The sequence below is a fragment of the Leucopleurus acutus genome, assembly GCF_964270905.1.
Source record: "Leucopleurus acutus genome assembly, chromosome: 14".
In the NCBI taxonomy this organism is placed as follows: Eukaryota; Metazoa; Chordata; class Mammalia; order Artiodactyla; family Delphinidae; genus Leucopleurus; species Leucopleurus acutus.
In genome coordinates, this window is record NC_139156.1 from 49,142,340 (window position 1) to 49,157,325 (window position 14,986).

At 44.0% G+C, this 14,986-nt stretch overlaps 1 protein-coding gene across 1 annotated transcript in view; it reads left to right on the plus strand.

The window, feature by feature from the left end:
* The window catches only part of GRID1 (glutamate ionotropic receptor delta type subunit 1), a gene marked incomplete at both ends in the record, with an annotated part of 684,346 nt that overhangs the window by 436,018 nt on the left and 233,342 nt on the right, over nucleotides 1-14,986 (plus strand). Inside the window, one exon of the mRNA XM_082854220.1 lies at nucleotides 12,847-13,017. Within this exon, the coding sequence (XP_082710346.1) occupies nucleotides 12,847-13,017 (171 nt within the window). The remainder of the gene's footprint in view (nucleotides 1-12,846; nucleotides 13,018-14,986) is intronic.

Consider the following 14,986-nt stretch of genomic DNA (forward strand, 5'->3'; position numbering starts at 1 on the left):
CTCAAAGAAATTAAGTGCCTTGTCCAAGTTACAAAGCCAGGACGAGGAGAAGCCGTGGACGGAACCCAAACCCATCTGATTCCAGGTCCTCCAGCCTCTTCACTTCACTTCTATAATATCTTAGACCAGAGCTTCTCAAACATAACATGCCTGTGAATCACCTGGGGCTGGTGTCAAAATGCAGATTCTGGTTAGATAGGTCTGGGAGGAGTCTGAGAGTCTGCATTTCTAACAAGCTGGCAGTGATGCTGATTCTTTTGGTCCACGGGCCACACTTGGAGGAGCAAAGGGGATCCTCTATGGCAATCTTCTATATACTATGTAAAATAGGGAGACTCATGCATGCCCCCATGAGTTCTTAGGGGACGAATAATGAGACAGGGTATGTCTCTGATCAAAATAACCTCTCAGAAAGTGCCCTTCTTCTCTGCCTTCTGTCCTGCAAATGGAACCAGCACAAGCTTTGGCAGCTTCTTCCTGCCCTCTCTTCCTCACCAGGATGTCTTTGTCTCCTTGAAGCCTTAGCTCGCCTTGCCTTGAGCGTTCCATAGGGACCCGAATGCAGCAGGCATTCTGAAAAGCCTGTTGACTTCGCTGGGAGTAATTCTTTCATCACAGCTTTATTGAATCCTCCTTCTATTTTCTCAACTTCTCTCAAGCCAGCCTTGTCTGTGAAGTTTCTCTACGATCATCAACTTGAAATTACTGACACCATCTTTTTTATGAGGAAAGTAAACTTTACTATTTTTCCAGAGATGGAATAATGCTGGTATCACACAGATGTTTGATAGATCTAGGTCTTTCTAAGGAATAAAAGGAAATGACTAATAATGTGATTGCACAGCCCTATGTAAGTTTAGAACTCTAAATAAATATTTTAGTAATAGTTTCCCCTGATATCAGAAGGTTCCGAAATTTTACTGAAGTCTTAAAGATTAGACAAAAACTTATTTGTGTATGAGTTTCGCATCTCGTTTGCCAAAATGTATATTTAGAAAAAGGAGATCCTTATCATTTTGATTGCTATTTCGAAGATTTCTCCTCATTATAAAAATTTATCCTCTTTGCTATTCAGACTCGAAGTGAGACTTCTGTAGTGATTCTCCCTCTGTTTTAAATAAAATATTTTTAAGAAGTTTAAAAGATACAGAGCACGATATAACAAACACCTACATGTCCACCATTCAAATTTTGTATTATTTGAGACCTTAATTTTTAAGAAATTGACCATTTCAGATAGATTTGGAGTCCGTTCTCTACCCACTTACCTTGGAGTCTGTTCTGTACCCACTTACCGATCCCATTAAATTCTGTACCAGACAGGCTGATGTTGACTATAAATTACAGAAAAATCTGAACCTAATTTCCTTAAGTGGACCGAGATTTTATTATCTCACCTTAGAGAAGGCTCAGAGATATGTCATATGGTTACAGGGCAGAGTGATTCAGAGGCTGAGTAGTACCCTCAGGACCCTGGTTTGGTCTGTGGTCCTCCGTGTGCTAGGCCTGCCCTCACATGGAATCTCCCTGTGATTCAAACCTCCAGAGGCAGAAAGTTGCTGTCTCTTCTAGGGCTTTTTAATACTGAGCAAACCTCAGAATTCCTCAAAGAGAACCCCCCTCACATCTCAACAATCAGAAATGGAGTCACGTACCCTCCCGAAAACTGCTGAAAGTAGTAGGAACACGCAGGTTGGCTCAGACCAAGCAGGATGTACCTCTGGTTCTGGACACAGGGGGTCACCCCGACTTGGAATCCCATGGTGGAGGGCAGGGCACCTGTTCACATGAGGGCTGTGCCAGTACAGAAGAAGAGGGGCGAGACGGTCAGGAAGGCAGCAGATCTGTTTGTTGCCCAGTGGCAACCACTTTCCCGAGGTCAGTGCGTGTCCTTCACAGTTATGTTTCTGTTGTCCCATTACATACGTTTCTACTGTTTGATCTATCATTCTGTAACTTGTTCTTCATTGTCTTGCTTTCTTTTTCTGTTTTCCTTAGCTCTGTTATCTACAGCTGTACAGGTAATAACGTAGTACTGTAGATTTATTCAGTCTTTTTTATTCCTGCATAGTAGCTCGCCGTACAAATTCCATTGCTTCTTGGATTCTAGTTTTGTTGTCTTCGTTGTTGATTTTACATCAGAGGCCTGAATGGAAGTGAGGAAGAAACAGCTAAGTCTGACAGATACTGAAACTCCTCTGTCTCCAAATTATTCTGTCAGTGTTGTCATCATCGTTTATATTCTCACAGTTGGCAGCAAGGAAGACTTTAAAAACCCTTACTAGCTTCCATATCAGTTGTTCATCACCTTTTTGGAGTCAAAGGCTTGTTTGGAAACCTATGGGCTTTTCTCCACAGGAAAATGCACACGTACTTGTATACTTTACATTTGGGGGGAAAGGTGGGCCCCCCTGAAGCCAGCCAGAGACACTGGCTGAAGACACATGTTACCTCTGAATGGTGACTATCAGATCCCATGCTGTTCCTTTCTGTGCTCTTTAAGAAGGACAGTTTTGGTTTTGATCAGTGAATTAAGTATGTCCTGTCTGGGAGGTTGTGAGGATTGGATTTTCTTTAGAATTTTTCTAATTTTTCTTCAGTTTTAACTCTTCGTAAGTGGAAATTTGTAGAGGTTTCCTAATAATTTAATTGAGCTAAGATAAAGATCACCTAAGCTTCAGTGTGTATTCTTAGTACAAATTTAGAGACAGTAAATATTTTTATTATTCAGTGCATGATGCAAGTCTCACATTTTATTGTTTTCATAGAAATCTTTCTTTAGGTGTGCTACAAGACACAAAAGGGTCTTTTTTCCCCCCGATGGCTGGCAAGAAGGCTGTAATGTTACTGGGAACGTCATCCCTGTTTTCTTCTCTACTTGTTTTAGTTGTTACAATATTTTTGTCACCAAACTGCATATAATTCTTCCATTGAAAAAGAAGCTAGTTCCAGCAGTAGTTTGCTATCTCTTTGTTTTAATTCCACAATCAATATGTGCTCCACTTCCTACATTCTACCATCTTTAAAGGTGATCCATTTGGAACCACTTTAGTCCAAGACAGCATCATCTCTCACAAAGATAATCTCTTGAGTGAGCAGTATTGAGAGAGGATTTATAGTGGAGCCTCCTAGATTGCAGGAGAGGAAGGTAACAGAAATTCAGGGGGGATATTTCTGGAGCAACAGAAAATAAATAAGGTGGAACCTGCCAAATATTTACCTTCTTCCACCTATAATAGTGAGATGATTCAAGAATACAATTGGGATTTAACCAAATGGAAAAGGTTGCACATGCTTCTCTTGGGCCCCTCAGAACTAGGCCTCCTTTTAATATTAATGACAGTGAACTTTGGAGAAGGCAGGCGAGTGAAGCAAATGTAAATTGTAGCATAAGAACTGACGTTTAGTCAGTCACACAGCCAAGACACATAGAGAGGGATCTGGGAGATGGATAGGTATCCCAAGAAAAAGGCAGGGTCATGCCGTAAAGAATTAAAATTCTATATACAAGGTTGAGTGGTATGTCTTTCAGAAGAATAATTAGCTTGAATGACACTCCCAAAAGGAAAAGAACTAAAAAAGGTGGAAGTAATGTATTTTAAAAATAGTTTTAAATAGGTCACTGAACAGTCAAGAATAATGTCCACAAGAGCCAAATATAAAGGGAAAATGGAAACTCTGGGAAATAGTTGAGCTTCAAATTAGGTTTTGCCTTAAATCTATTGGTCACGCTGTGGAGACCTTGAGCTTCCGTTCTTCTGGCTGTGTGGGACATAGAACACATGAGGTCCGGTGTAAGGACCAAGCAAATGAGAGATTTCCACATAAAGCTGGAGACTTACAGCCTCACTATAAGGGCTGATGAGAAACAAACCCACTGTGCAGAAGGGAATAGGAAGGGAAATTTCCTGCCTTGACTCGGAGTTGCCTAGAGGAGGGATATTTTCTTGAGAAGTGATGACTCTCATGCAGGCTTGTGATCCAAGTCACACCACCTATGGTGCCTAACAAAGCACAAAGGAAAATCTCGTGTTAAATTATGTGGTTATAGATTGGGAGTGATCCTAGCGAGGGGGTAGAAGCACGCGTAAATATTTTCCGAAGTAATGGCAGTTGCGTCAAGCTTCAGAGAATTCCTAAGGAAGTTCTGGGAGAATAAGATTGCATGTGAGAAAGAAAGGGAGGGAGGGAGGGAGGGAGGGTGGAAGGAAGGAAGGAAGGGAGGGAGGGAGGGAGGGTGGAAGGAAGGGAGGGAGGGAGGGAGGGAGGGAGGGTGGAAGGAAGGGAGGGAGGGAGGGAGGGAGGGTGGAAGGAAGGGAGGGAGGGAGGGAGGGAGGGTGGAAGGAAGGAAGGGAGGGAGGGAGGGAGGGTGGAAGGAAGGAAGGGAGGGAGGGAGGGTGGAAGGAAGGAAGGGAGGGAGGGAGGGAGGGTGGAAGGAAGGAAGGGAGGGAGGGAGGGAGGGTGGAAGGAAGGGAGGGAGGGAGGGAGGGAGGGTGGAAGGAAGGAAGGGAGGGTGGAAGGAAGGGAGGGAGGGAGGGTGGAAGGAAGGGAGGGAGGGAGGGAGGGAGGGTGGAAGGAAGGAAGGGAAGGTGGAAGGAAGGAAGGGAGGGAGGGAGGGTGGAAGGAAGGGAGGGAGGGAGGGAGGGTGGAAGGAAGGAAGGGAGGGTGGAAGGAAGGAAGGGAGGGAGGGAGGGTGGAAGGAAGGAAGGCAGGGAGGGAGGGTGGAAGGAAAGAAGGGAGGGTGGAAGGAAGGAAGGGAGGGAGGGAGGGAGGGTGGAAGGAAGGAAGGGAGGGAGAGAGGGAGGAAGGAAGGGAGGGAGGGAGGGAGGGTGGAAGGAAGGGAGGGAGGGAGGGTGGAAGGAAGGAAGGGAGGGAGGGAGGGAAGGTGGAAGGAAGGAAGGGAGGGAGGGAGGGAGGGTGGAAGGAAGGGAGGGAGGAAGGAAGGAAGGAAGGAAGGAAAGAAAAAGGGAAGGAGGGCGGGTGAGAGAGAAAGAAAAGCCATCATGAGTGAAATCCCAGGAAAAAAAAAAGGGGGGGGGACAGCTTCATCAGATCTGAAGTGACTTTTGATATTAGAATTATCCAACATAGAATATGAGATAAGTATGTGCCTAGACATGTTTCAAAAGTAAAGAGATGCTGGGAAATATGAGCAAGGAGTAAAAACACGTTTTAAAAAGAAGCAGAATGAAGAAAGAAACAGAGCTTCAGGCAAGTAAAAACCTAATAATTGAAGCTAAAAGAAAAATCAAAGTGGACACATACAGAGAAAGAATTAGTGAAGTGGAAAATATGAAGAGATTATTTGGGATGTAGCCCAGGGAAACAAAGAGGTGGAAAATATGACGGAGAGGTTAATACACATAAAAGATAGAATAATATCTAACGTACTGTTGGTTGGATTTCCAGAAGGAAATAGGAGATGACAGGGAAAAATAACATGAAAGGATATTATGGTTTCGACCTCTCTAGAATTATTGAAAGAAACTAAACCCCAGATCTAGGAAGCCCAAGGATCAGGAGCAGAATAAAAATAAGAAATCCACACCTCATAGTGTGACCGCAGAACACCAGAGACTATAAAAAGTCTGAAGAGCATCCACAGAGAAAACACAGGTCGTCTTCAAAGGAATGCCACTTAAACTGATTCCTAATAACCGGAGGTTGTGGCCTGAATAATGGTTCACAAAGATATCCAGGGCCTAGTCCCTGGAAACTGTAAGTGTCACCTTATATGGCAGAAGAGATTTTGTAACATGATTAAGTTAACAGTCTTGAAATGGGGAGATTACCTTGGGTTATCCAAGTGTACCCTAAATACAACCCCAGGTGTCCTTTTAAGAGGGAGGCAAAGGGATATTTAACTATACAGAAGAAGAGAAGGCAATGTGACCTGGGAGGAAGAGACTGGAGTGATGTGGCTACAAGCAAAGAAGTGCTGGCAACCACGAGAAACTATAAGAGGCAAGGAACAGATTCTCCCCTAGAGCCTCTGGAAGGAGTATATCCTTGCCAACATTCTGATATCAGTGAGACTGATTTTTGGACTTCTGGCCTATGGAACTGTGACAGAATAAAATGCTGTTGTTCCAAGCCACTAAGTTTGTGTTAATTTGTTATTGCAACCATAGGAAAATAATACACTGGACAAAAATAGAAGCAAGAATACAGTGTAATATTATCTTCACTGTGCTATGAAAAATAGTGTTCAACTTAGAATTTTCTATTTCAAGAATGAGCTAAACAAAAGATATTTTCCAATAAACAGAAACTAAGTTTATCACCAGCAAACCCACATTAAAGGAAATCCTAAATGATATACTTCAGGGGGAGAAAAATGATCTCAGATGTAAGGTTTGAGGTCCACAAAAGAATGTATAACAAATATATTGATAAATATTGGTTAAGTAGATAAATATTAACTGTATAAAATAATGGAAATTATGTGTGATAAGAGGGCACAAAGAAAGATAGAATTAAAATACTAGATATCATCACATTAGTTGAAATGATGGTGATTAGAGATAAAGACTGAAGAAGAGAGTAAAAAATATTGATTAATTTTACACTTTTATGCATATTAAAATATCTATGATATCCAATGAGAGAATAATGGATAATATAACTTCTAAAAGAGGGTAAGAAAATGAAAATAGGAAAAAATCTTTCCAAGAGGAAGCTAAAAAGAAGGAAGAAAAAAGAAATGGTAAAATATGTAAATAATATGATAAAATTAATCCGTATACGTATGTAATCATAATCCAATATAAATGGATTAAGATTTCTACTCAAATGTCTAGGACGGATATAAAAAACCGAGTATATTTTGCTTACAGGAGTCCCACCTAAAATGTGAGGCAGAGGAAGACTGACAGCAAAGTAATGAGAAAAAAGCAGGCAGATTCTAACCAAAATAAAACTGGTGTAGATATGTTAATAACAGTAGACTATAAGGCAAGGTGCATTACTAGAAATAAAGAGGGTATCTAAATAATGATAAAAGGTTCAGTTGAGCAAGGAGGGGTTGTAATTCTAAACTTACATGTAATTAATAAAAGACAATGTGGTTTTTGAAAATATAGACTGAATACAAAGAGAAATAGAAAAATTCCTCATCTAATGGACCTAAAAACAGACCATTGAAATCAACAACAATTGGACAGTGAACATGCATGAAACATTCATGCAAACTGTCACAAAATGAGGCTCAGTAAATTTTAAAGGATTTGTATCACACGGTCCACATTCTTGGGTTACAATACATTTAAACTTAAATCAATACGAAGATTACTAAAAAAAAAAAAAAAAACCTCATGTTTGGAAAATTTTGGAAAAAAAATCTCTAGTAAACTACTCATGGGTCAAAAATAAATCAAAAAGAAATTTTAGGGGCTTCCCTGGTGGCACAGTGGTTGAGAGTCCGCCTGCCGATGCAGGGGACACGGGTTCGTGCCCCGGTCCGGGAAGATCCCACATGCCGCGGAGCGGCTGGGCCCGTGAGCCATGGCCGCTGAGCCTGCGCGTCCGGAGCCTGCGCTCCACAACGGGAAAGGCCACAACAGTGAGAGGCCCGCGTACCGCAAAAAAAAAAAAAAAGGAATTTTAGAAATAATGATACAATTAATATATGTGATAACTTCCGGGACACAACCAAAGCAATGTTTGGGTGTAGATATATAGTCTTAAATACTTCATTAGGAAAGACAAAAGCTTTCCTAAGCTTCACATGAAAAAATGTTTGAAAAATAACCACTTAATAAATCCAAAGAAAATAGAAAAATAAAAATAATCAAGATGAGTAGACATTAAGGAAATAGAAAACCAACACATGGAAGAGTATCAGTTAAGCCAAAACTTACTTTTTAAAGAGAATTCATAAAATACACAGACGCCTAGGATCAAAGTAAGAGGACACAAACACAGATGATTAGAAATGGTTGATGGCACACAACTTTAGATGCACTGCAGAGAATAGAAGAAGTAGAGTGACATTGTGGACAACTGATGCCATTAATTGGAAAATTTGGACAACATGGCTGAATTTTTAGAAAAAAGTGACTTAGGGCAAGGAAGACAAAACAAGCAAAATTCCCATAAAAATAAGGAAATTTAATTAGAAATAAAAATCTTTCTACAAAGAAAACACCCGTTTAGATGAATTTATAGGCTAGTTCTCCCTAACATTCTGGAAGCTGGAGAAGGTATTTGCAGCGTGTGACAAAAGCTTAATATCCAGAACTAAAAAAAAAAGTCCCACAAATCAATATGCAAGATATCCAACCCAGGAAATTGGACAAAAACACAGATACAAGAACGGAAACACAAATGATTCATGAATGTATGAAAGATATTTAACTCTATTAAGAATTAGGGAAGTGGAAATTAAAGTCCAGTGATGTACCCGTTCTTTCTCACCAGATTGGCAAATATTAGGAAGCCATAGGCTATTAGCAGGGAACGATGCAGAACAACAGGAACTCTCTTCACCACACACAATTATAAGTGGATACAAATCACTTTGGAAATTTGGTATTACCTAGTAAACTTGAAAATGTACATATTCTCCCATGGAGGAATTCTAATTCTAGGTATATAGAGAAATTCTTAAAAGTGTGTACCAAGACACACAGGCAGGAAAAATGTGCATAGAAGCTTTGTTCCTAATAGCAAAGAAGCAAGAACATTCAAACGGTAATCACAATAGGGTGAATACATTGTGGCAGAATCACACAGCACAATAGTACCGCTGTGAAAATGAATAAACCAGAGCTGCATCCATCTCCATGAATAGATCACAAACACTTAATGTTAAACCCAGTGGGTTTTAGACGTTGGTGAGCACTGGAATTGTCTGGAGAGCCAGTGGAGACACAGAAGCCTTGCTTGTGGAAATGGGACTGGACTGTACCTCTGTAATTTTGCCAATTCCCCAGGTGATCCTGATACACAACAAAGTTTGAGAACCACTGTGTTAAAACACAGTTGTAAGAGGATGCGGACTGTTTAGCTTACACAAAGGTGAACAAAACGAACAAGACTAAGATATATATTATTTAGGTTACATACATAAGTTATAGCAAGACAAAGGCAGCTCCTGGTGAGGAGGAAATGGTAAGCATTTGGGGAGGAGGCATCCAACCAAGATGCAGGTTATTTTTTGATGGAAGGTACACTGAAATCATTGTATTATTCATACTTTATGTAATGTTTGTGCATTAAGATATATTTCACAAGGCAAACTTAAAAAGTAATCAAATAAGCAAGATTTATTTTGAGCCTGTGCCCTTCAGCACTTCAGTGAGCTTCTGGGTATGATGTGCTACTGTTTCATTGCTGCCTTGATGGCTTTGGTGAGGTCAGTGGAGATCACACAGTATATACACATTGTCTTGTTTCTTCTGCTCATCAGCAGCACTGTCTGGAAGGAATGTTCAACTGGGGCAGAGGGGAAGTTTGTTCTCCATGTGGGTTGTGTAAATAGGCTGCTTGCATTGCCCTCTGCACCCTTAGGAAGGCCCGGAGTTTGGTCCTGTTCACAGTGGTCCAGAGGCTGACCTGGTGTGCAGCCTGGAGGCAGTGCCTGCCTGACAGCAGCGAGCAGAGTGGGAGCAGATACCTGTGTGCAGCCCAGTGGTACTGAAGGGACATGGTAGGGCCAACAGGACAGAAGAGGGCCTGGCATGAAGCTGCCGGAACTGATTGATGATGCAGGCTTGGAAGTGTCCAAGGGAAGGATACATTCCTAGGAGAAGAAGTGACCCTTTTTCTTGCCCCCAAGCGATCCAGGGGAGTTGCTTCCATGGATTCTTAGAATGTGATTGCAGCTCTCTCTGTACTAGATACTAAGGATAGGCCCAGAGGTGTGGGGAGGTGGGTAGGAGTGCTTTGGCAGACAAGACTGTGTGCTTCGACCCCAAGTGAGTGGGTGAAAACTGGGCCACGGGAGATGGGAGGTCTGCAGAAATCCAGCTGATCCTTGCTCTGAGGAAGGCTTATAGCAGCTGATGGGTTGGAAGAAGCTGTACCAAGTTCTCATCTCTGTCCTGGGTAGGCAGAATTGAAAAGGAATAGTCTGGAGATCAGGGCTACTTGGGACAGGGACCCAGCCCGCTTGATTAGGTCCTGGCTGCCCTGGCTTCTTTAGCCACTCACGCCAGGGGCTGCTGCATGTGGCCAGGGAAGGTGAGGGTTACACCTATTAGAAAGGTACTGTGTTCCCCCATCAGCCAGGCCCCCTACAATTTCCAGCGTTCTTCTTGGGGCGCAGTAGGGAGGGTTCAGTGCCACTGACTCTCCCATCGGGAAGTTGAGGGTGCAGGAGAGGCTTAATAAAAGAACTTCTATGGTGACCTCTGCTATGAAAAGTAAGCGAGAAAAACAAAAGGTTTGTAACATATCCATTTCCTTTCCAAGGTGTGCTGGCTTTGATAAACCCCCTTATGCAAATTACATTCTTCATAACCTCGTGATTTTTCTAGGTTAAAAAAAAAAAGGTGGGGGGCTTCCCTGGTGGCGCAGTGGTTGGGAGTCCGCCTGCCGATGCAGGGGACACGGGTTCATGCCCCGGTCCGGGAAGATCCCACATGCCGCGGAGCGGCTGGGCCCGTGAGCCATGGCCGCTGAGCCTGCGCATCCGGAGCCTGTGCTCCGCAACGGGAGAGGCCACAACAGTAAGAGGCCCGCGTACCGCAAAAAAAAAAAATCCCCCCCCCCCCCCCCACCGCAAAGGCCTCTATATTCCTTCTCCAAGTAAAGCTGACCACTCCACTTATTGCTCTTTCTTATAGTTCTACTTACTATCAGGTCAGAATATGATTTCTCTCATCCTACTATCCTATGCTTGGGGCAAGGCATCCATTAGCAGGACAGCTAAGAGCAGAGCACAAATGTCCAGGCTTAGCTACATTCTCTGCCTCATTTCCTGAAGCCCAACTGGGTCCTGGGCCCGTCTCACTTGGTGGTCCTATATTGCAATTTCCACACCATTGATTGTCAGTTGGTCCCAATCCAACAAGATCATTGTCCCTTAAACAGACTTTTGTCTGAAATACAAAGTTTAAGTGGCTTAAACCCAGATTCAATAGGTAATAGCACTTCAATTCTTTTGAAATGCCTGCAGTTCTGCATACTTGGGAACTACTGATCATTCTAAAAGGATGCAATTCTTAATTTCCTCCTTTCTCCCAGATCTAGCATATGGCTACAACTGACCAGTCTACACACTCATATTGAGTACCTAGGACATTCCTGAAATACTTTGTTTACCCTTATACCCTTAAACATGTTATGTTCTTGTTTAAGTGATTTTGAAACTCCTGATCACTCATTTCTAACCTCATTAGGTCCATTTATACCATCTCACTGTCTCAACTCTAGACTGTGTCATCTGCAAGGAGGAAGACTTAAGACCAATTTTAAAACACAGTTATTCACAGTTAAAATCTTGACTTGCAGCCAACACTGATGGAGTCACTTCTTAGAACCAGCGAACCAGGGCTTTCTTAACCTGACTCTCTCCCACCACCAAAACCCTTGGTGAATGTCCATTTCTTGTAGTTCCTGTGTTGATCTCAGACATGGAGCTGTTTTGTTCCTCTCTAATCCTCACTCCATACAGCAGCCAGAGATTTTTTTAAATGTAAATCTGATTGTGGCTTGTTGGTGGATAAAATCTTTCAAGGGCTTCTCATTGTCTCTAGTGAGGATGATTTAGCGGGATTTACTGAACGCCACACCCACATCTGGCCCAGGACACAGATCCCATGCTGCCTTTGACCATCTCTCCCCGCTGCCAGTGGCCCTGCCCCTCCCTAGGTTGGAGGGGCACCCCGCTACCTGTACTGGAATAGGGTACCACAGGGTGCCACCTGTTGCCCGCATCTTCAGGAGCACAGCCAACGACTCAGCTCTGCACTGCCCCTCCCCCTCCTCCCCTACCTGCAAGCACTTTGCCTAACAAGGTCATCCTTCAGGTTCAGCTTCAGCGCTAATTCCTCACACAAGCCTCGTCCTGGAAAGAGCTCCCCTTAGCCTGCTCCCTTTGCTATTTCTATGCATGAGAGTGCTCATTTTCAATAGGATAATAATAGGATCTTCCTCATAGAATTCCTAAGGTTGTTGTGAGTACCAGCTGATAAAATGTGTGTAAAGAGCTTAGCAAATGGTCTCACGTGGAAGCACGATAGGTTTCCTTTGCCCCTAGATTTCCATATGACATCACTCAGCATATTTCATTCTCTGATGAAACCTTGAGTTTCATCAGATGGGATTAAGCCTGACTCATTCACTGCTATATGCCCAGTGCTCAACACAGAACAAATCACAGAGGAGCTGTTGGGCAGATTTTGTGCAATGAATGAGTGGACATATTTTTTAAATTTGTACGCAAATCTTTTTTTAAAAGAAAATCTAATTATTAAAGAATTAGGGGAAACTCATTGCATTTTGGTCAACTGTGCCAGAGAAAATCAGTTTTCCTTGTCTAAATCACCTAGATGACTCCCAACAGGAAATTTAGCCTTTAATTCCAGCTAATGCCTGTTGTGACATTTGACAGCACTGGTTCTTTTTGAGTTTGACTCCGTGGAAGCCAGTGCATTGGTGGTTTAGCTGCAGATATCTTTTCCTGTCCTTCAGGGAAGGTGTTGAATAATCCTGTTTGCATTTTAGGATAAGCAAGTATTATTTGTCAATAAGCAACAAATGAATTCTTTGACCTTGGGCCCAAACTCATAACCCCTTTGGCATCAGCTATTTAGGCTGTAGACCTAGACAACTACTGGTAAGTCTTTTGCAGACATCATGAGCTCATGAGTCAATGGTAAACATTTCTGGTTATCTTCCCAGGAAATCAGTGACCCCGAGATCCTGGATCTGGTCCACAGCGCCCTTGGCAGGATGACCGTGGTCCGGCAGATCTTCCCATCTGCAAAGGACAGCCAGAAATGCATGAGGAACAACCACCGCATCTCTTCCCTGCTCTGCGACCCCCAGGAAGGCTACCTCCAAATGCTGCAGGTCAGTGCTTGCCTCCTAAGCTCCCTCCAGGAGGAAGTCTCACCCGTACGCTTGGCCTGTCACGGTCAACAACATGCCTCAGCTCTTGACTGACTGCTGTTGCTCACCAACTTTAGTAACTAGAACTCTGTCATTTGCTGACATTGAAACCAGTCAACTGGGCAGTGCCTCTAAGCACATTAGCAGGCAGTTATGGCCACTGTCAGCAGACAGGACATCTGAGCTCACTGGGTGCCTCTAATATTTAAAAGTTGCATGCTTAGGGAGTCAGGAGAGTCCTGTCTTTTAGGCTTCTGTGATGACTGTTTTGTGGGGCATGATTTCATCTTGCAGGACTTGGGGTAGAGCCTTCCTGCGGGGAGTCATCATTTTGAACCTGTTTTAAGTTCTTCCGTGTAGAAAGTCAATAATATGGAAACACCTGGGAACTGTCCCAGTTCATCTTCTGAATGCTGAGGCTTAGGTCAACCAGAACGTGCTGGATTCCCAGCTGAGCAGGGAGGGGCAAAAGGGTAGGAGCATCACTTGCCCACCTGTTCCATTCCTTCCAAGATGAGAAGTACGGTGTGTATGGTTAGTTATTCTGCCACTCTCTTGACATAGGTGCGATCAGGGTTAGCTCCCCTTGGGCCTGGGAGGGGGATGTGGAGCTGTGCACCAGTTGTGAGAGGTGGTTTTCTCCCTGGATGTTTGAGGGTAACAGTGAAGCACTGTGGAGACTGTCTGTTGGTAGCCCGGCCTCTGCGTCTCCACTAGGAATATAGCACCCAAGAAAATATTCATTTGACACTTGGAAATTTCTCCCGGTTGGGTTTGTGAAAAGTGCTCAGAAGTTTGTGCATGGGATATGCATGCCACTCGGCATTTGAAACTAGTTACACCTTCTTTACTCAGCCAGGCGTAAGGATGGTAGGGCAGAAATGGGCTGTGTCTGCCACCTGAGTATTGGGGCCACCCCAGAACATCTTGGTATCATCTAATCAGGGGGCACATGATTTGCAGAGGGGGGTTATTAGAATCTCTATGGTAGGCTGGGTACATGCGTGATTTGCCAAGGTACCAAATCCAGTCTATAATCTTATATGGGGGGGGGCGGTGCGGGGAGAGGAAACACGCTCTAACAGGCGGCAAACGCTAGAAATATGTTCTTGGTTGATAGGGAAGCACAGAAGACACTGAGATTTTAGCTGGAGTAACTCCCTCTTCCCCAAAGCCCATGGCTCCGGGGAGCCATCACAAGGTCTGGGGTCTTTCTAAGGTGGTGAAGGGTTGACCGAGAGAGTGGACCAAAGGCCTCCACAGGGCCATGGACTTGAGAGCCCTGGGCATATGGGCCAGACGTGGAAGGTGCTTAATGCAAGGATTGGTGGTTTTGGATCCTGCCGTGACCTGTCCTGCCTTCCTCTCTTCTGGAGTTTGGAGGAAGAGGTGAGGGGGTCTCATGGTGCCTCTGTATTTACCATCCCACTCCATGTGGATGCAAGTGCAGTGCGACCACGTGGCCCAGGCAGTGTGTGCTCATCCCCACCCGGGGCAGGACGGGGAGGTGCCGGCCACTCTGTGTGGGGGCCAGACCCCGGGAGGGTCTCACTCCTAGGAGGTTCTCCCCAGGTTCTCTCTCCTCAAAGGGCTTCGTCCTCCTCCAAACGTACACCAGCCCTGCTGCACCCTGCCCCATATCCCCCATCCATTTTCCTCAGTTCTTGCTTTACCATACTGCACTTCTACTCCAGGAGAAAGGAGGGCTGCTTCCCGGTACACCAGCACATGCTGCCTTGATGGGGTGGAGGGAGAGGAGAAAGTACTTCCTGTCTAGGTCTTGATTATTCATTGCGCCCTGGGCAAAAGGCTTAGGTGAGCTCTTTGGTTGCACATCAAACACATTGGATACAAAGAGTCTGTCCTGGAGGCCAAGACAGAAAAGAAGACTGATGGTAGCAGCGAGGAATGCAGTAGAGGGCTTTCTGAA